Source organism: Sinocyclocheilus grahami, unplaced genomic scaffold (assembly GCF_001515645.1).
Source record: "Sinocyclocheilus grahami isolate Dianchi unplaced genomic scaffold, SAMN03320097.WGS_v1.1 scaffold900.1, whole genome shotgun sequence".
NCBI lineage: Eukaryota > Metazoa > Chordata > Actinopteri > Cypriniformes > Cyprinidae > Sinocyclocheilus > Sinocyclocheilus grahami.
The window spans coordinates 138,396-158,912 of record NW_015506079.1 but is presented as its reverse complement, the minus strand read 5'-3'; the positions used below and the strand labels follow the sequence as shown (position 1 = coordinate 158,912).

Below are 20,517 nucleotides of genomic sequence, written 5' to 3'. Positions count from 1 at the left end.
TCGTTATGTCGATATAACGAGAAAATTAAGTCATTATAACGAGAAAACAACTCTCGTTATGTCGATATAACGAGAAAATTAAGTCGTTATAATGAGAAAACAAGAAGGGAAAAAAAAAATAATGCATGGCCGCTTAGAACTTCCGTACTAATGGCCCAAGACATTTGCACAGTACTGTACATGCAGTCAGTTCTTATCACAGTATAAACTCCTTCAGGATGATACAAGTCCTGATCACTCTGTCAGGATTTATTCTGTGATAACAAACGGCTGGATGTACATTATCCCTAACATAAAGTAAGTGTAAATTAATGTGACTTGTTGCTTGTCAAAGTAAAAACGCACAAGAGATGGAGACATTGATCATGTGATGCTGGACGACTGTGAGCTGAAGCTGGAATCTGCACTGATTTTACCAGCGTTTTCTAACAATCTGACCAAATTCAAACACTATTACTGATGTAATTAATAAAGCAGGTATTGTTGTATAAAGCTGTGACAGTCTGCTTTTGTTCTCTTTCCTCCTTTGTGTTAAACATTTTAATCAACTTTTTATTCTCAACTTTTGGTGCAATAAAGCTTGATGATAATTTCATAATCTAATAAAAAAATAAAGTATATATTTATTCACATATCAGAGGTAAATGAACATCTCGTTAATATCACAAAGAGATGTTTACTCACCTCAGTTTACAGTTTGAGTCTCGCAGCACATCAATGAGCTGCTGCTTTGAGTCTCCAATCATATTGTTTCTGAGATCAAGCTCTTTAAGAAACACCAGTGCTTTTGTGTTTGTCAAAGACTGAGTTAAAGAAGAAACATCTGTAATGCTACAGCACATTAGACTAGAAAGAGACAGAGATGTAGAGAGATCATCTTAAAAACAAATCATTAATGTGAAGAATTTTAAACAAATATAATGTGAACTCAGACATAAACTCAGACTGGTTTAAGCTGTTGAAGTGATTTTAAGCATTTTTATGTGGATGTTACTGACCTCAATGTCTCCAGTTTACAGTGTGAATTCTTCAGTACGTCACATAAGTGATTCACTCCTGTGTTTTTTATTTTATTCAAACTCAGGTTCAGCTCTCTCAGGTGTGATGGGTTTGATTTCAGAGCTGAAGTCAGGATGAGACACTGTTTCTCTGTAATGCTGCATCTCCACAGACTGAAGACAGAATGAGAAAGAACAATGAATTAGATCTATGATGCATCATGATCAAATGCTATACAACCTCTAATAAACCAGCAAAATCATGGAAACTTAATGATATGAAACAAACCAAGACAGGAGTATTTGAAGATACTAGTTACAATCCAAGTCTGGATTTGTCCTCACTCAACAAGTGCATTTTATTAATGTAGATTAATATATAGGATTAATGTAGACACAATAGAAAAATGAACACTTAAAAGGTCTAAATTCATATTTGTCATGCAAGAAAACCTTATACATTAATAAGTTATTTTAAGTTATTGTAAAGCGTACAATCTCTAAATACACATTTTGAATAAAAGAAGATTCAGTGAAGAGTACCATTAGTCCAGTATAAATGTGACTCAGAATAACCTACTGTCATTTGTTACACTTGTTTTTATTCTGTTTTCACTTCTGTATTGTTTCATAGCAAAGATTAGTCCGATCTCAGCAAATTTAATGCTCTTTTTACTAATATACATACAAACCCATTAACTAATAGTATTGTTGAATCTTTCTTCAAATGGAGGAAAAACAGAAGATGCAGCACTATAAATTATGTGACTTGAGTCTGATGTCTTAAAATAAAGTAGCAATCAACTTTAATCTCACTGTAATTGCTGTTCAGTATAATGATACTAACTCTAGTTTCTCCAGCTTGAATTGTGGGTTCATCAGTAGATCACAGAGGTTTTTCACTCCAGAGTCTCCTAGTTCATTCTCACTGAGTTCCAGCTCTCTCAGGTGTGATGGGTTTGATTCCAGAGCTGAAGTCAGGATGAGATATTGCTTCTCCAATATACTGCATCCACACAGACTGAAGACAGAAAGAGAAAAGACAATGAATCAGATCTATGACATCTTATTGAAGGTGTAGATTATTGTGATAAATGATCTGTGCAGAAAGGCAATATGATTTGTACTATCTAACACGCTGCAGTCTAAAAGTGCTGGGCTCTTTAAGAACGCAAGGCCCATCTTCACTGTCTCATCGCGTGTTTGCTGTGAACACACAGGTGTTATGTTGATGTGATGTGCCGTGTTTGTGACATGAGCTCTGTTAATAAAAGTATCATCAGTGTCACATGTGGCGGGTTACTGTCTTACATTATGAAATGTACAACAGTAGGCATATAGTCTATCATATTGTCTGTAGTTCCCATAATCTGTCTGTAATCCTGTCACTAGTTCTGTGTGCTGGAAACTGTTGATTCTTGTCTTTCATGTTTTTAAAACTATTAAATTTTTAAAATAATTTTCTATTTAAGTTTTTATCTCTTTTGTTTATTGTAGCAGCAGACGCACAATGACAAAGGCCAGAAGATGCAATGCTATGGTATAAACAATGTAAGTTGGGTCTAGTTGTCTTAAGATAAACAGTAAACTTTAATCTCACTGTAACTGCTGTACTGCACAGTTAATGTAACTAACCATAGTTTCTCCAGTTTGCATTGTGGGTTCATCAGTAGATCACAGAGGTGTTTCACTCCAGAGTCTCCTGGTTTATTCCCGCTCAGGTTCAGCTCTCTCAGGTGTGATGGGTTTGATTTCAGAAATGAAGTCAGAGTAGAACAACCTTCATCTGTCATATAACAGTACATTAACCTACATTGGCAGAAAGAGGGAGATCAGAAAATAAGAATAAAATAAAATAAGCCACATACAGATGGCGCCGACGATGATGGCTGCCTCCCTGGCGTGTTCCGCAGTTGTTTTTATGTTTTTGTAAGTTTGTCCTGTCTTTAGTTATATCCCTGCAATCAGTTTCACCAGATACAAATTGCTGGACATTCGGCAGTACACATCACCCGATATTTCACCGGTTTTCGACTATTCTGATGTTTTGCTGGACATTGTAGTCGGGGGTGCAGCGGCGCTGATCAAGTGCTTCAGGACGCGCAGACGGGGGAAGCGAGCCGGCATGCTCGTAAAGCTCAAGCAGCTCGGATTCAGAACACCGTTGCCTAGCATCCATCTGGCAGACAAACTCCTTCTGCTCTCCCGGACAAATAAGGATTTTTACAACTCTGCTGCTCTGTGCTTCACGGAAACTTGGCTGAACGACGCCATTCCAAACAGCGTGTTGAGTCTGCCGGGCTTTCAGCTGTTTAGAGCAGATCGCGACGCAGAATCAACAGGGAAATCGCGCAGCGGCGGGACATGCTTTTACATCAATGAGAGGTGGGGTACAGATGTAACTGTGTTAAAGAAGATGTGCTGTTCAGATCTAGAAGTGCTCTTCATTAACTGTAAGCCTTTCTACTCACCACGGGAGTTTTGCTCATTCATTCTCGTCGGTGTTTACATTCCTCCGCAAGCGCACGTGAGCTCAGCTTTACAGAAACTCGCTGATCAGATCACAGACATTGAACAACAATACGCGGACTCTGCTCTAATCATTCTCGGGGACTTTAATAAAGCCAATCTCTCCTGTGAACTGCCAAAATACAGACAGCACATCACATGTCCCACCAGAGACAGTAATATATTGGATCACTGTTACACCACAATAAAGAATGCATATCACTCTGTTCCACGGGCAGCTTTAGGACTCTCTGATCACTGGTCGGTTCATCTTATACCGGCCTACAGGCAGAAACTGAAATCAGTTAAACCTGTATTAAGGACTGTAAAAAGATGGAATATTTCAGTTTTTCTTTTTTAATAAATCTGCAAAAATGTCAACAATTCTGTGTTTTTCTGTCAATAAGGGGTGCTGTGTGTACATTAATGAGGAAAAAAAATTAACTTAAATGATTTTAGCAAATGGCTGCAATATAACAAAGAGTGAAAAATTTAAGGGGGTCTGAATACTTTCCGTACCCACTGTATGTGCATTACCAGGACTCATTTAACTTACAACAACGACAAACCATGGTTCCCTGCAAAACTCAGACAGCTCTGTCAGGCCAAAGAAGATGCTTACAGGAAGGGGGACAAAGTCTTGTATAAACAGGCTAAATACACACTGGAAAAGGGGATCAGAGTGGCAAAGAGGAATTATTCTGAAAAAATAAAGATTCAATTATCTTCCAGTGACTCAGCATCAGTGTAGAAAAGTCTGAAAGAGATCACCAACTACAAAACACTATCCCCCAGCACTGTGGAGAATCAACAACTGGCAGACGATCTGAATGAGTTCTACTGCAGGTTTGAAAAAACACCCCACACCCGCCCTGAACACCTCTCCACACAACCATTCACACCTCCTGCAACCCCCCTCTCCCCCACACCTGCAATTCAGATCAGCAAAGACTAGGTGCGCCAGGTCTTCCGGAAGCCGAAAAGGAAAAAAGCACCAGGCCCAGATTGTGTTACACCAGTCTGTTTGAAATCTTGTGCTGACCAGCTGGCCCCCATGTTCACACAGATCTTCAACAGATCACTGGAGCTGTGTGAAGTCCCTTCATGCTTCAAACGCTCCACCATCATCCCCATCCCAAAGAAATCCAAAATTACAGGACTAAATGACTACAGGCCTGTGGCTCTAACGTCTGTGATCATGAAGTCTTTTGAAAAACTGGTGCTGGCCCACCTGAAGGACATTACTGGACCCTTGCTGGATCCTCTTCAGTTTGCCTACAGAGCAAACAGGTCTGTGGACGATGCAGTCAACATGGGACTGCATCATGTGCTGCAACATCTAGACAGACCAGGGACTTATGTGAGGATCCTGTTTGTGGACTTTACCTGTCTCGGCCTTTAACACTATCACCCCAAACCTCATCCTGCCCAAACTAACTCAGCTCGACGTGCCCACCTCTGTCTGTCAGTGGATCACCAGCTTCCTGACAGACATGCAGCAGCTAGTGAGGCTAGGGAAATACACATACAGCACTCGTACGATCAGCACTGGAGCTCCTCAGGGCTGTGTTCTCTCGCCACTGCTCTTCTCCCTGTACACCAACGACTGCACCTCTAAAGACCCCTCTGTCAAGCTCCTGAAGTTTGCAGACAACACCACACTCATCGGCCTCATTCAGGATGGTGACGAGTCTGCTTACAGTCAGGAGGTTAAGGAGCAGGCTGTCTGGTGCAGTCTTAACAACCTGGAGCTCAACACGCTCAAAACCGTGGAGATGATCGTGGGCTTCAGGAGAAACCCCCCTGCTCTCCCCCCACTCACCATCATGAACAGCACTGTAACGACAGTGGAGTCATTCAGGTTCATGGGCACCACCATCTCCCAGGACCTGAAGTGGGACATTCACACAGACTCCATTGTGAAAAAGGCCCAGCAGAGGTTGTACTTCCTTCGCCAGCTGAGGAAGTTCAACCTGCCACAGGAGCTGCTGAAACAATTCTACTCTGCCATCATTGAATCTGTCCTCTGCACTTCAATAACTGTCTGGTTCAGCTCAGCAACCAAATCTGACCTCAGAAGACTAAAGAGGGTGTTCCGGACTGCTGAGCAAATCATTGGTACAACCCTCCCCACTCTCCAAGAACTGTACTTATCCAGAGTGAGCAAAAGGTCTGGCAAAATCACTCTGGACCCCTCACATCCAGCACACTCCTTTTTTTAACTTTTGCCATCTGGTCGACGCTACAGAGCTCTGAGCACCAGAATGGCCAGACACAGGAACAGTTTCTTTCCTCAGGCAATCCATCTCATGAACACCTGACAATAATTGTGGAACACACACTATTTATTCACTCATACACTTACTTATCTGACACACATACTTAGTCTACATTTCAATTTGCACATAATATACCTGTACATACAACTGTCTATTGTTATATACCTGTACATACAATTGTCGATTTGTATATTTTTATTCCTTATTTACTTTTTTTCGTTTTTTTTTTTTCTTTCTGTTTTTTTGTTCTGTCACTGTCATTCTGTTGCACTGCGGAAGCTTCTGTAAGGAAAACAAATTCCTCGTATGTGTAAACATACCTGGGAATAAAGCTCATTCTGATTCTGAATCTGATCATTTTCATAAAGATCATCCTGTTTATTTCACCAGATTAGGGATGTTCATTTCAGTTATTTTCCCCTAACCGACAACCAAAGCTGGTTAACTTATCATTAACTGTTAAATGACAAGATTGTGAAATTAGCATTAAATTAAATTAGAATGAATAAGTGTCTGTGACCCATTAGAAACAATAAAATGTGATTTCCAGGGGTTTAGTTTTACATGCGCAAAAAGCAGCATACTGTAAACAACAGAACATGATGATTTATCATCACATCACACACCTGCAGCGCTTCTGTGAATGGAGACAAATAGAATAAAATCATATATACAAAAGCAATAAATACACAAAATATATTTTACTTAAACAATTAACAAAAGAATAGAAAAAAAAAAAGTGTGACAAGTAGACATTTTTGTGACATGTTCCACAAATAGGCTCATGGAAACTGAGACAAAAGAAAGCACATCCTGTTTGTCTTTGTTTTACAAAAGCACAATGCTTTATTTTTGTTGTGATTGGACACAAATAAAAGTAAACCCTTTGTAGTTTCAAATGATGCCTTACTCTTAACTGTATGACCATAAATGATGTATTTAAGTTGTTTCTGCTGTTATAAGGAAATAATTCAAGTGTTTGCGCTGGTGCCTCATGCATACACACAGCATATCAGTTCTAGCATTTTTAACTTGATATTGCAGCCTGTTAATCATCAAAATAAAATAGTCAATCAAACACATACATTTTTTTACACTGCTTAATTTAAATAGTCCGTAGTACAATCTGTGCTGTTCAGTGTGACTGCTGTGCTGTTATGACAAACACATTTTTGCACATGTGATGAAGGATGATGTTTCACATTGATATCTGAACATGAGTGAAGTACAAAGGCTAGTTTACATAATAAATAATAGTTTAGCACCCAAACACATTGTGAATATCCAAGTTTTTGGGATTGCGCCAAATCAGAGATGTAAGGCTACATGAGCCCAACAACAGTTTCTGTTTGAGTTTCACTTCAAATTAATTTGTTTTGGCATGACATTTATAAGCTACTTATATTTTTCATTCTTGTTCTGTTTTGAATGGCGTTAAATTGAAAGTATTTGTTGTGGAGTAAGGAGGAGTAAAATGACCTATAGTTATGTTTATAGCGTTTATAATTTTTGTAAACATTTCACTTTATTTACCGGTATACATTATTTCTGAATGCAGTAATAAAATTACTTATCCGTTTTTATTTTCTCTCTCTAAAAATGTTATATTTTAACTATGCAGCAATTTCTAAAATAACTTCAAAATTTGATTTTTAAAGCTTTTTGATTCTTGTATGTGAATGTTACTGACCTCAATCTCTCCAGTTTACAGTGTGAATTCTTCAGTACGTCACATAAGTGCTTCACTCCTGTGTTTTCTATTTTATTCTCACTGAGTTCCAGTTCTCTCAGGTGTGATGGGTTTGTTTTCAGAGCTGAAGTCAGGATGAGCCACTGTTTCTCTGTAATACTGCATCCACACAGACTGAGGACAGAAAGAGAAAAGCAAAATCATGGAAACTTATAACATATGAATGAACAAACAAATCGAGAGGGTAGCATTTGAGGATACAAGTTACAATTCCAAGTCTGGACCCACCCTCAGTCAACAAATAAGTGAATTTTACCAATGTAAATTAATATATAGAATCAATAAAGTAACAATAGAAAAATTAACAAAATTAAATGGTCTATTTTCACATTTTTAATGCAAGAAAATCAAATCAATCAAATCAACAAATTTTTAAGCCATTTTAGCATGTAGTTTACAATCGCCAAATATACTATACATTTAGTTTAATAAAAGAAAATAGTGAAAAGTATAAGTCCAGTATAAACAATGTAAATTAATATATAGAATCAATATAGTAACAATAGAAAAATTTACTAAATTCAATGGTCTATTTTCACATTTCTAATGCAAGAAAATCATCAAATCAATCAAATCAAATATTTTTTAAGCCATTTTAGAGTGGTTTACAATCGCTAAATATAAAAATATACTAAATACACATTTCCCTTAATAAAAGTTTAGTGAAAAGTACCATTAGTCCAGTGAAATTCTAACTGTCAGAATAATCTACTGTCATTTGTTAGACTGATTTTAGTCTGTTGTCACTTCTGCTTTGTTTCACAGCAAATATGTCAGATGTCAGCAAGTTTCAGCTGTTTCTACAGATACACATACAAACATAGTATTTCTGAATCTTTCTTCAGATGGAGAAATGCCAGAAAGTGCAGAGCTAGAAATGATGTGACATGAACCCAGCGGTCTTAAACTAAACAGTAAACAGCTGTACAGTATAATGATACTTACTTTAGTTTTTCCAGCTTGCATTGTGTGTTCATCAGTAGATCACTGAGGTTTTTCACTCCAGAGTCTCCTAGTTTATTCTGGCTCAGGTTCAGTTCTCTCAGGTGTGATGGGTTTGATTTCAAAGCTGGAGTCAGGATGAGACACTGTTTCTTTGTAATACTACATAAACACAGACTGAAGACAGAAAGAGAAAGAACAATGATCATTTAAAAAAAAAACTTTGATTTTACTTTTCGTTTCCACCCTGTTCTAGCTTGTACTAATCTGAATGATGACTGAAACTTCGTATTATTAGCACTTTCTGTGTTTATTTGCCTCTTTGATGATTTAATTCTTGTATTCCTAAATTGTAAGTTGCTTTGGATAAAAGCATCTGCTATGTGAATAAATGTAAATGTAAATGTAGATCTATGACAATCATCTAATTGAAGAGCTACAGTAGGTATAGATCATTGTGATAAATGATCTGTACAGAAAAGTGTTGGGCTCTTTAAGAACGTAAGGCCCATCTTCACTGTCTCATTAGCCGCATTTCCACTGTCGGGCCAAAAGATGGCGTGCTTGTGCGTGCCAGGGCCAGTCGTGTTTCTACTGTCACTTCCGGGGCTTGATCGTGCCTCGTCGGGGCTTCCTCGGGGGCCAACAGCCAGGTTTTTTTTACTCCAATACATTTCCCCTAAACATATTCGTTACTTACTACAAGTCAGAATTACACAGACTGCAGGAAAGCAGGTTTGACGAATCAGTGGTCTGGCGTTTGCAAGTAAGACTCCTAAAAACACCTTTGCTCATGTGCAAACAAGTGCGCTCACAGTCGCGGATGACAATTTTCCACTCAAGTCGAGTCAGGGGTGTGCGACATAGCACTGTCTGCGATAATATGGATAATATGTGTTGTTGTAATGATGTGTGATCTGACATTATCAAGTAGGCTATATCACCAAATCACACACAGAGTGCACGCACATTGATTTATTAGTCTATTAAAATGCAAAAATTCAGGCATTCTAAATTGTAGATGGCAAAAAAATGCTTCTGTATGCTTTTTATATTTATATAATTTAATAGTTAACTTAATCTATATCACACAAAGAGTACCCTTTTTCTGCAGATATCAGCATGAACACAGTTAATAATCATTTTATACAAGTTCAGTAAAGCAATAAGTGACTTGACATTTTAGACATTATATGAAAATAAACGAAAATAGTTCCAAACAAAGATCACAGCACTGTTTTGCGTTTCTGAGCAATGGACGGTGTTTACTTATTGAATGAATCAGCTTTTTGAATGAATCGGTTGAATCTCAATGATTCACTCATTAAGAGTCGCTTTCTGTCACCTACTGGCGGTTTTCATTTCACATTTCGACTTTTTTTTCATGTTTTAAATTATTTCAAACATCAGTATTCAACGTTTTATGTTAAAAACAAAACATTAGGCCTATTTATGCATCTGTAACTGCCGTTTAAATGCATCCATGTCCCCTCTGAGATACATAAACTGTGTAAATACTATCTAAATGCTATTTCAGATGCACAATTCCAGAAATGTTTTCTTATGTTGGAATGAAAGACACTAAGTCAAGTCAAGTCAAGTCACCTTTATTTATATAGCGCTTTTAACAATACAGATTGTGTAAGCACCGGATGAAGTGCTTTTTATTCTTACCCCAAATTACAAAATGGAAGAAAGAGTTAAAAAATGAACACAATCTTGCTGCTCAAGCTGTGTATGAACATTTTTAATATATTTGCTTCTTTTCCATTTTGCATTTACTTGTACTTTTACTTTCAATACTTAAGTATGTTTAAGATTTAAAAAAAAAACTTTTCGTACTTTAGTACAATAAATATCACATACTTTAAGACTTTTATTCAAGTAATATTCTAAACGGTGACTTCAACTTCTACCAAAGTCATTTTCTGGTAAGGTATCTGTACTTTTACTTGAGTATGGCCTTTAGGTATATTATACACCACTGGAATATTTATAAGCAATGCAATATGCACGCTAGCCATTACCATGTAAACATGGTAAATACTGCCACTTGAAGAAATGTATCTGTCAGTAAGTTTTGTTTCTATATACCTGACTGTCTGATGTTCATATTTAGCTCCACGTATGTCATAAAATGTATCATAATCATAGTTTTTGTTAGGGAGCTCCCTTTACTACTCAGGTTGCATTTTTGATGGAAAATGTATAGAAATTATCATTCTTTCTAAATGTGATGTATACTGTGACTACAAATAAACAGAAACAGACGTGACTGATGTGTGTCCTCTTTCTCTTGTGAGATAATGGTAAATACCACTTTATTTCTCTGTGACTATTTTTCCAATCCTGACAAAATTTTTTATAATAATATGATCAATGTATCACTTATTATTGTAAAACCCCTAAAACATCGATGCTTTTGGATTTAAATCTTTAAGTAAACAACAAAAAATGCAAACAAATGGCCGCTTTTATCAAGTTCGTTTTGTAATCTCGCTAGTTCCAGTGATTTATTTCTTACGATAACTTCTCTTTGTTGGTGAAATGATGGGGTTGCATGACGTTGTTCCAGAGAGACGTGTAAAGGGAGGTTTTAGCAAAGTGCAGCGGAGCTTCTGGCCTGACGGTGGAAACGCAGCGTGATTTTAAGCTCGGTGCTACAGGTCCGAGGCTATTAGCCCCGCCCGGCCCGTTGAAAGCACTGGCTCGCAATGGCCCAACAGTGGAAAAGCGGCTATTGTGTGTTTGCTGTTATCACACATGAGTTATGTTGATGTGATGTCATGTTTGTGACATGAGCTCTGTTAATAAAAGTATCATCAGTTTCACATGTGGCGGGTTACTGTCTTACATTATGAAATTTACAACAGTAGAGATATAGTCTATCATATAGTCTGTAGTTCCCATAATCTGTCTGTAATCCTGTCACTAGTTCTGTGGGCTGGAAACATATCGGTTACATATGTAAGCTTGGTTCCCTGAATAGAGAACGAGATGCTGCGATGGCGTCATCGCTATGGGAACACCTCCGGTGTGACGAATGTCTGAAGCCCTTATACTATCATGCCAATTCATTGGCCAATAGAGTTTAGCACCGCCCCAAACATACGTATGTATGCAGTTATTAGATTTAGGGGGCAATTACTTTTTCACGTAGTGCCAGGCAGGTTTGGACAGCATTTTTCCCTTAATAAATGAAATCATAATTTCAAAACTGCAGTTTGTATTTACTCAGGTTATCTTTGTAAAAAAACAGGAAGGGGGCAAAAACGTTTTCACACCACTGTATATGCATGCTGCGCGCTATTTCATCAGATTTTCCACATGATGAAGGAAGTGCTATCGACGGTACGGAACGGCCAGCATTGCAGCATCTCGTTCCCTATTCAGGGAACTAAGGTTACATATGTAACCGAGATGTTCCCTTTCATTGGTTCACTTCAATGCTGCGATGGCGTCATCGCTATGGGAATGCTATACCATAATGCCTGACGTACCTAAGAAAGCTGGAAGACAGAGGAAAGAGTCTGCTCAAGCGGAAGAGACCACCCGGGTGTCAAGAGCCATCCTCACATCCAGACAAGTAGAACTTGATTAAAGTGCTAGGAGAGGACTAACCTGCCACAGCACAGACATCTCCCATCGAAGGCCCTTTAAAGAGAGCCTGAGAAGAAGCCATTGCTCTTGTAGAATGAGCATGCACCTCTAGAGGCGAAGTCACACCACACGCCTCATAGGCTAGAGGTATTGCCACTATCTGACCCCGCATAGCGGAGAGAAAGCCTCCAACCACTTGCCTAGTGGCCTAGTTAATCGAAGCAGCCTTAGGATTAACTAGGCCTAGGCAGCAGTAAGACTTAACCAGCCTATAGGATTAGTGATCGACCGATATTGATTTTTTATAACCGATACCAATTATTTGCATGTTTATGTGCCCGATAACCGATATGCAGAACCAATATTTACTTACTGTTATAAAGTAAATAAATGACTGCATTAATTAAGTCCATACTTCACTTTGGTTTTTCCTCCTTTCAGTCATCTTAAAAAAAGTGTTGAAAATTAGCAGTCTTTCATGTTCAATTTAATCTTCATATTACAACAATAAAAAAACATTTTATTTAAAGAATCAGCAGCAACACTAATATTAACAATAAGCAAAATAAATGTAGAAGGTCTAATGTTTTCAAATGGAGAAAATAAATAATGGAAAGGAGTCATATCATATTCATTTTAAACTACAGTTTTAGTAGGTTTATAAGCTGTTTAATAGGCTAAAGAGTGAAGAATAATTCACTGGATAATGTTAATTCACTGAATAATATTATCTGGAATATTGAAATATAACAAACAAAACATATTTTGAAACATTTTATTGCATTTCTCAACTGGCATGTTATATCAGAATTATTAATAAAGTTTTTGTCCTTCTAGATCAGCGGAATCAACCCCCCCGCCATGATTCCAGTTCGAAGCGACCGTATATGTTTCATTTAAATGTCATTAAAGTGTACGAGATGTGTATTTATTTACAGATGTATTTATGTCACACTCTAGTAAGTTTTGTCTGTGTGTGAAGACGAAGACGCTGCAGGTGGTGGCGTAGCGCAAATATGTGAATGAATGTTCCGAAGTGAAGTAAACTTCAACGGATTTCCCCTGCTCAGGGAGTAGGAAGCAATAGACACTATGTAGGGATTGTGTCAATGGGAACACAGTTCATGCACAGAGCTCACTTCTAACGAGCTGGTTATCTGAATCAGGTGTGTTAACTAAGAGAGACATGAGTGGTGGGGGCGCGAGGACTGGAAGTGAGAACCGCTGTTCTAGATTATGAAATGCCTGCTGACAGCGCAGTTTATCTATGCATTTACACAGAACTCTACTCAAACTGCGATCGCTCGTGGAGATAATAAATAGTTAATTTCCATAGAGTTGTATCTATTTAGATGTTTATTAGCGAAATAATGGTTATATAGTACATTTTTATACAATTTAGGGTGTTTTAAACAAGAGAATCTTGTTAAAAGTTACATGCGGTGGCCATGCTGGAGCATTTTCTGAGCATCAACCCAGTGAGTGAACAGCAATATGAAAGCGACTTCATGAGACTAATGATGAGCAAATGTACAACAGACAGAGAATTAAATGTAGCGTTTTCATTTCCAACATGCGCTCATTCATGGCTGTATTATTTAATTAATGCAAAGTTATGTCTTTATTGGGAGAGGACTTTGCGGATTATTTTAGCCCATACGTGACTCCGACTTCATGAGACGATGAGCATATAGACAACCGAGAGTGAATTAAATTCAGCACTTTTATTTCCAACATGTGCCCATTCATGACTGCATATTATTTAATTCACGCAAAGTTACGTCTTTATTGGGACAGGACTTGACGGATTATTTTACGTGACTCCGTGAGTTTGTCTCTATTTCTTCGAGCCAAGCTGCATAAACTGCATATCAGGCATTTATGTAATGCATCTAATTTGTGCATTAATGACTATGTTATGTTAAATAAAGTTTACTAAATACAGTAAATCAAGTAGGCTACCTGTGCACACCGTTGTTGCTGCCTTGTTTCCCCTCAGACGCACTGCAATGGTGATCCTGCGTGCAATTCTCAAAACATCCACAAGATGGCAGCGTTTATCAGTGAATCTGATATTACAAAACCTATATTTCGGATTATTGTAAAATGCTTAAATATCGGGAAAAATATCGGTAAATTGATATATCGGTCGATCTCTAGATAGGATTACCAAAAAAACTGCTAAAGGTTCAAAGTTATCTGACAGACTTAAACAGCTCAAATGGATGGCCTGCCAGGCCTTCCAACCGAAAAATAAGTCCCAAAAAGGAATCCGTGCCGGGTGGAAAGGCCTAAGCTGTCTCGTCCCTGTATGAAATGGGAAACCAGAGGGTGACATCCCGCTAAAACACCTATATGGGTAATGCTCAGCAGATATGGCTGGACCAGGTCCAAACTGTGTCCATTTAAGGGCATACAGCGTCTCGTGGAGGGAGCCCTAGAATTAAGAATAGTGTCGGTAATCTCTGCCGAGAGACTGGAACAAATTACAACTCCACTCTGGTCACACCCATTAGTTCCAAAAATCCGTATGGGGATGTCCAAATCATGCCCCGAGCCTGAGTCAGCAGGTCGTGTCTGAGGGGAGCCTCCCAAGGGGGTCGGCCAACAGACTGACCAATTCTGAGAACCACGTCCAAGTGGGCCAAAATGATACAATCAACAACAAACGTTCGACTCTGACCACCCTTACTTTGAACAGAATCGTTTGGGAGCAAACGGGTCGATGGGAAGGCATAAAGACTGGTCCTGGGCAATTCTTGGGCTAGAGTGTCCACACCCAGAGGTGACGGAGGAGACAAGGAAACCAGAGCGGGCAATGCGCATGCTCTAAGCAAACAAATCCATTTCTGTTCGGCTGAACCGAGCCATATGAGACTCACCACCTGAGGGTGCAATCTCCATTCCCCGGCCTCCAAACTTACACTGCCTTAAGTGTAAGTCCACTCCTGAGTTCAGGTGACCCGGGACATAAACTGCTCTGATCAACAGGAACTTGGTCTGCGTCCAAAGAAGAACACGTCTCACCAACCTGCACAGGGGGAGAGAGAGTAATCCTCTCTGACAATCCATGTGTGAGACCACAGCCGTGTTGTCAGTCCTTGACCTAATGTGACAACCACTCAATTGGGTAAGAACTGTTTGAGTGCCAGAAACGCTGCTTCAAACAGTTTGTGTGATTGAGCTAATATCAGCCAATCGTCAAGGTAACTCAAAACTCAAAACAACAGGGCCAGAGACACGTCCATTCACCTTGCATTCGAGGCCAGTTCAAATGGAAGAATACATTATTGGCCAGCTCAAATGGAAGAATACATTATTGGCCAGCTTTATTCCAAAAGCAAACCTGAGGAACTTCCTGTGTCTCTTGATGATCTGGATGTAGAAGTACGCATCCTTAGATCGATGGTCACAAACCGATCTCCGGTTCAGATAGAGACAGGATGAACTTCTGTGTCAGCATCTTGAAATTGCTTACTCCAAGCACAAGGTTAGGTGACACAAATCCAAATCAACGCAAACCAGTCACACTAAAAGTGACAACGTTCCTCCCAAACAGGTGGTCACCATAGAAGCTGGATGGTGTAACCATACGACAGCCTGATCCTCCCTCATGAGGCCCCGAGACACCTGAGTTGTGGGAAAAATTTCAGAAACAGGAACGGATACTAAAATCAGGCATGCCAGTACCAACCACAGAGTGGGGACTTGGATGTCAACATAGACCCTGCACCAATGGCCTTAGGGCTATCCTCTCGATCTCCAAAACCTAAGGCACGGAGAACGGTCAAAATCAGTCCGAAACACAGCAAGCGGTGGAACAGCTGATAGAGAGGCAAACACACTTATAGGTTGCCCACATTCATACAAAATTCCAGCTCAATGCAACAGCGGAGCTGAAAGAACAGAGTAATTAGTCATGCAAACCACTGCTTGGTAGCATGAAGCACCCAACATTTCTAGTGCACAATAATGTATGCTGCAGTCACATAATGCAGCCAGTCATGTGAAGCGAGAGTTGGTAGCAAAAGCACCGCATCAATCACATGAAGTAGGCAGACCATGGTGAGCATTATTAGCTTGCCATAAGAGATACTCTTACAACGTAAACTCATTCACACAGTAGCTTAGCTCAGTGCATCTCAGTTGGGATGAGAAGAATAATTATTAGTTATGCAAATAGTGTTGGTAGCCTGAAGTGCCAAAAACCATGTTGCACAACAAATGTGTGTTGCAAAACTCCACAGAGCCAGCTCATAGCACAGAGTCCACTATTTGTTCCAGCTCAAAGCAGCAGTGGAGCTGAAGGAATAATAATTATTAGCCGGGCAGACTAGTGTTTGGTAGCATGAAGCGCCAAAAACCATAGCACACGACAAATGTAAGCTGTGGAGTCCATGCCTAAAAACAGTCACATGAACAAGAGTTGGAAGCGTAACCGCCAAATCAATGTACGTGCCTTAATTAATGCAGTGCAGGAGTAGAGAGAGACAGGAAAAACCCTGCTCACTCTGCAGCCAGAGTCACTATGGCATTAGGTGTAAAACAGCTTCCCATATAAAATTACTCTAGATATGTGAGCTCGCTGATTTGTTCCAGCTCAAAGCAGCAGTGGAGCTGAAAGAAAAATTAACAGCCGGTCAGACTAATTCTTGGTAGCATGAAGCGCCAAGACCATAATGCATGACAAACATCTGCTGCAGGACTCCTAGAGTCTGCACCTAAAAGCAGTAAATGAAACAAGAGCTGGAAGCATAGGCACCAATTCAAATGCACGTGCCTGCATTAGTGCAGTGCAGAAGTAGAGAGAGAGAGAGAGAGAGAGAGATAGGAAACCCGTCTGCTCGACTCTACAACCTGAGCCATTATATCATTAATGTTAAAACAGCTTGCCACTTAATGTTCCAGCTCAACGGGACTTCCAGGACTTCTAAGAGTCCGCACCTAACAACGGTACACAAACAAGAGTTGAAAGTGTAAGCACCAATTCAAATGAATGTGCCTGCATTCGTGCAGCGCCGCAAGTAGAGAGAGAGAGATAGGCAAAACCATCTGCTTACTCTTCAGCCCGAGCCACTACGTTATTCTGCCCTACAAAGGCAAAGTGCAGTACCTTTTTTATTTTTTGATAAAAACCATGCCCACTGATGTTACCTTTGACCACCAAAATGCAGATACTGCACTATGCCTTTGGATGACCTTACACAACTAAAACACTATTGCAAAAGCAAAGTGCAGTACAAACTAAATCAGATACAAAACTAGTTCATCCAGCTTTCTTGTTGTGTTTCTTACTAATTGTTGATTGTTTTTAATAACTTTAATAGCTTTATTGATGTTTGCATGTTGTGAATGTTAAAATTACTCAGTAGTAAGCCTCAAGATCGTCTTATCACAATGCTCCTTTCACCACAAAGAGTGTTTTGCTAATTTTTTTAATCCTTTGAGCGGTACGGTCCCATATGTGGGATTTTTATTTCTATGCCCCTGGGAGTACGGTCCCACATATGGGATTTAGAATGTTCGGTGACATCACATAACTGCCAAATTCAAACTGTGCTTTTGCGCTTTAGCTGGCGCTGAGCCAGAGAGAGACGTGCACTGTTCTTGTCATATTATCACATGCAATTACGCTGTGTTCTTAACCACATAATGCATATTTTAGGTTTCAGACATTTAAATACACATAACTAGTACTAGTAAAACAATACATTTAGAGTTTGTAAAATACACACATGTCTATGGAAGCAACAATAACAATCATTCAAATTTAATTTGCCGATGTGTTTTATTCATATCAGATACACATAGTGTAAGTAACTATAAAGTTCACTCTATTCTTCACCCAGTTCACCGGCCAGTTATTACTTGTATTTCGGGAGAAATTGATGAATTCACATGCTGTAAATCCGACTGACAGGACTCTCTAAACTGCAGCGCGAACAAACATGGCGGCGCCCATCTCACATTACAGAACAAGATCATTTAGAAAGGTTTTTAAACAACAAAACACACTCATTTACACATATGTGTGAATCGGAATATCACATTCAGGGTATATACACAAATCATGGAGTTAAATTTAATACCTTTTAAGACCTTTTTTTAAGACTGAACCCCACTGTACAGACAAATATACATAATGAAAAGATGATACACAATTTTATACCTTGGAAAATGGCATTTAAGACTTTTTAATACTTTTTAAGGGCTTTAATTTTCTCTAAATTGATTTATCAACTTTTAATACTTTTTAAGACCCCGCGGACACCCTGAGATTGTTCATGACATGGTATGCAAGTTTGTGAATATTTTAAATAAAAAATTAAAAACAAAATAAAAGCGATCCATCTGTCATACAGTGTTATTGTGGCCACGGTGTGTCACGTGACAAGCATGACGCGTCGCCATGGAAACAGTAAGGGGAAACATTCTAAAATAACGGTCACCTTAAAAAAACTCACTCTGGGGGGACCGCTAGAATATTTTAAACTCACCACTGAAAGGGTTAAAAAGTAATTAATTACAGACCAAGTAGTTAAAACAGTAGTTAAAAAGTCACACAATTTAAACTTTTCCTAACAATATAACTAGGGATGCCATAAAGGAAAATAAGGGATAATTGTGATTCTTTATAGGAAAATAAGGGACAGAATAAGGGATGCTCAAAATATTTGTAGCTACTGTACCCACATCCTGTACATAATTTCCATGTGTGCAGTTCTCTTGTGTTGTTTAATAAACTTGAGAAACACTTGATCCAGGGGAGGGAGTAGAGCAAACGGGTAAATCAGTAAGCTCGCACCTTAACCCATAGCTTATATCTACAGCTTGTATCGCCTGCGAACTCGAGAGCCCGAGGCTGCTGTAAAGTATACATCATCTAATCCGCAGCCGAAAGAATCGATTTATGAGTTCTCTCTATGATTATAGAGAGAAGGGGATTAATTCTGTTCGCTCATTCTCTGTACACTCTGGCTCATCGGCGTCACCCCAAGCACCTCGGCAACCGCAGAACTTAGTGGGGTTGAATGAACATCTCTCCTTCCTCAGAAAAAGAGCGAGCCCAAAGCGCAACACTTACAAACACAGATATCACGGATACAACAATAGATAAAGGCCGCGAAGCAGTCTTCATACCTGTTTCCTCGTGAGTCTGTGTAAAATGCATCTATACATACCGGAAAACTCATTGTGTCCACTTAGAGGAGTAAACTGCCCTATATAAATAGATAGCTTAGAACACAAACATCTCTTTCCGACGGGCAACAAAGGATTATCTTCCTAAAGGAATTAAAATCTGATGAAATAGCGTGCAGCACGCATACGTGTATGCTCGTGGCGGTGCTAAGCGCTATTGGCCAATGAACTGGCATGATGGTATAAGGGCTTCAGACATTCGTCACACCAGAGGTGTTCCCATAGCGATGATGCCATCGCAGCATTGAAGTGAACCTATGAATGTTCCCTTTTGATACTTCACTCATACTGCGTTGCTAAGACGCTATGGGGGGAAACCTCCTTTTACTTCGATATTGAAGCCTTTTCAATAATGCAGTGTAACTGCACGGCCATTGGTTTGTGCAGTTTAATAAAACAAACCAATTGCGAGGCAGCGGTGCTGCACGAGCCTATGGCCATGAAGCCCGCCAATATGGGAGGGGCCATCTGGCTATATAAGGGGCATTCCTTGGTAGCATGAAGCGCCAAGACCATAATGCATGACAAACATCTGCTGCAGGACTCCTAGAGTCTGCACCTAAAAGCAGTAAATGAAACAAGAGCTGGAAGCATAGGCACCAATTCAAATGCACGTGCCTGCATTAGTGCAGTGCAGAAGTAGAGAGAGAGAGAGAGAGAGAGAGATAGGAAACCCGTCTGCTCGACTCTACAACCTGAGCCATTATATCATTAATGTTAAAACAGCTTGCCACTTAATGTTCCAGCTCAACGGGACTTCCAGGACTTCTAAGAGTCCGCACCTAACAACGGTACACAAACAAGAGTTGAAAGTGTAAGCACCAATTCAAATGAATGTGCCTGCATTCGTGCAGCGCCGCAAGTAGAGAGAGAGAGATAGGCAAAACCATCTGCTTACTCTTCAGCCCGAGCCACTACGTTATTCTGCCCTACAAAGGCAAAGTGCAGTACCTTTTTTATTTTTTGATAAAAACCATGCCCACTGATGTTACCTTTGACCACCAAAATGCAGATACTGCACTATGCCTTTGGATGACCTTACACAACTAAAACACTATTGCAAAAGCAAAGTGCAGTACAAACTAAATCAGATACAAAACTAGTTCATCCAGCTTTCTTGTTGTGTTTCTTACTAATTGTTGATTGTTTTTAATAACTTTAATAGCTTTATTGATGTTTGCATGTTGTGAATGTTAAAATTACTCAGTAGTAAGCCTCAAGATCGTCTTATCACAATGCT

The 20,517-nt window shown here is 39.3% G+C and overlaps 1 protein-coding gene across 1 annotated transcript in view; it reads right to left on the bottom strand.

Annotated features, from left to right (window-relative positions):
* Positions 1 to 873: 873 nt before the first annotated feature.
* LOC107563972 (NACHT, LRR and PYD domains-containing protein 3-like) overlaps positions 874 to 20,517 on the bottom strand; it is a 77,442-nt gene continuing 57,798 nt past the window's right edge. The window contains exons 10-15 of the mRNA XM_016248937.1: positions 8,481 to 8,654; positions 7,476 to 7,649; positions 2,634 to 2,807; positions 1,846 to 2,019; positions 999 to 1,172; positions 874 to 877 (exon numbers count right to left, since the gene is read on the bottom strand). Coding sequence (XP_016104423.1) covers positions 874 to 877; positions 999 to 1,172; positions 1,846 to 2,019; positions 2,634 to 2,807; positions 7,476 to 7,649; positions 8,481 to 8,654 — 874 coding nt within the window. The remainder of the gene's footprint in view (positions 878 to 998; positions 1,173 to 1,845; positions 2,020 to 2,633; positions 2,808 to 7,475; positions 7,650 to 8,480; positions 8,655 to 20,517) is intronic.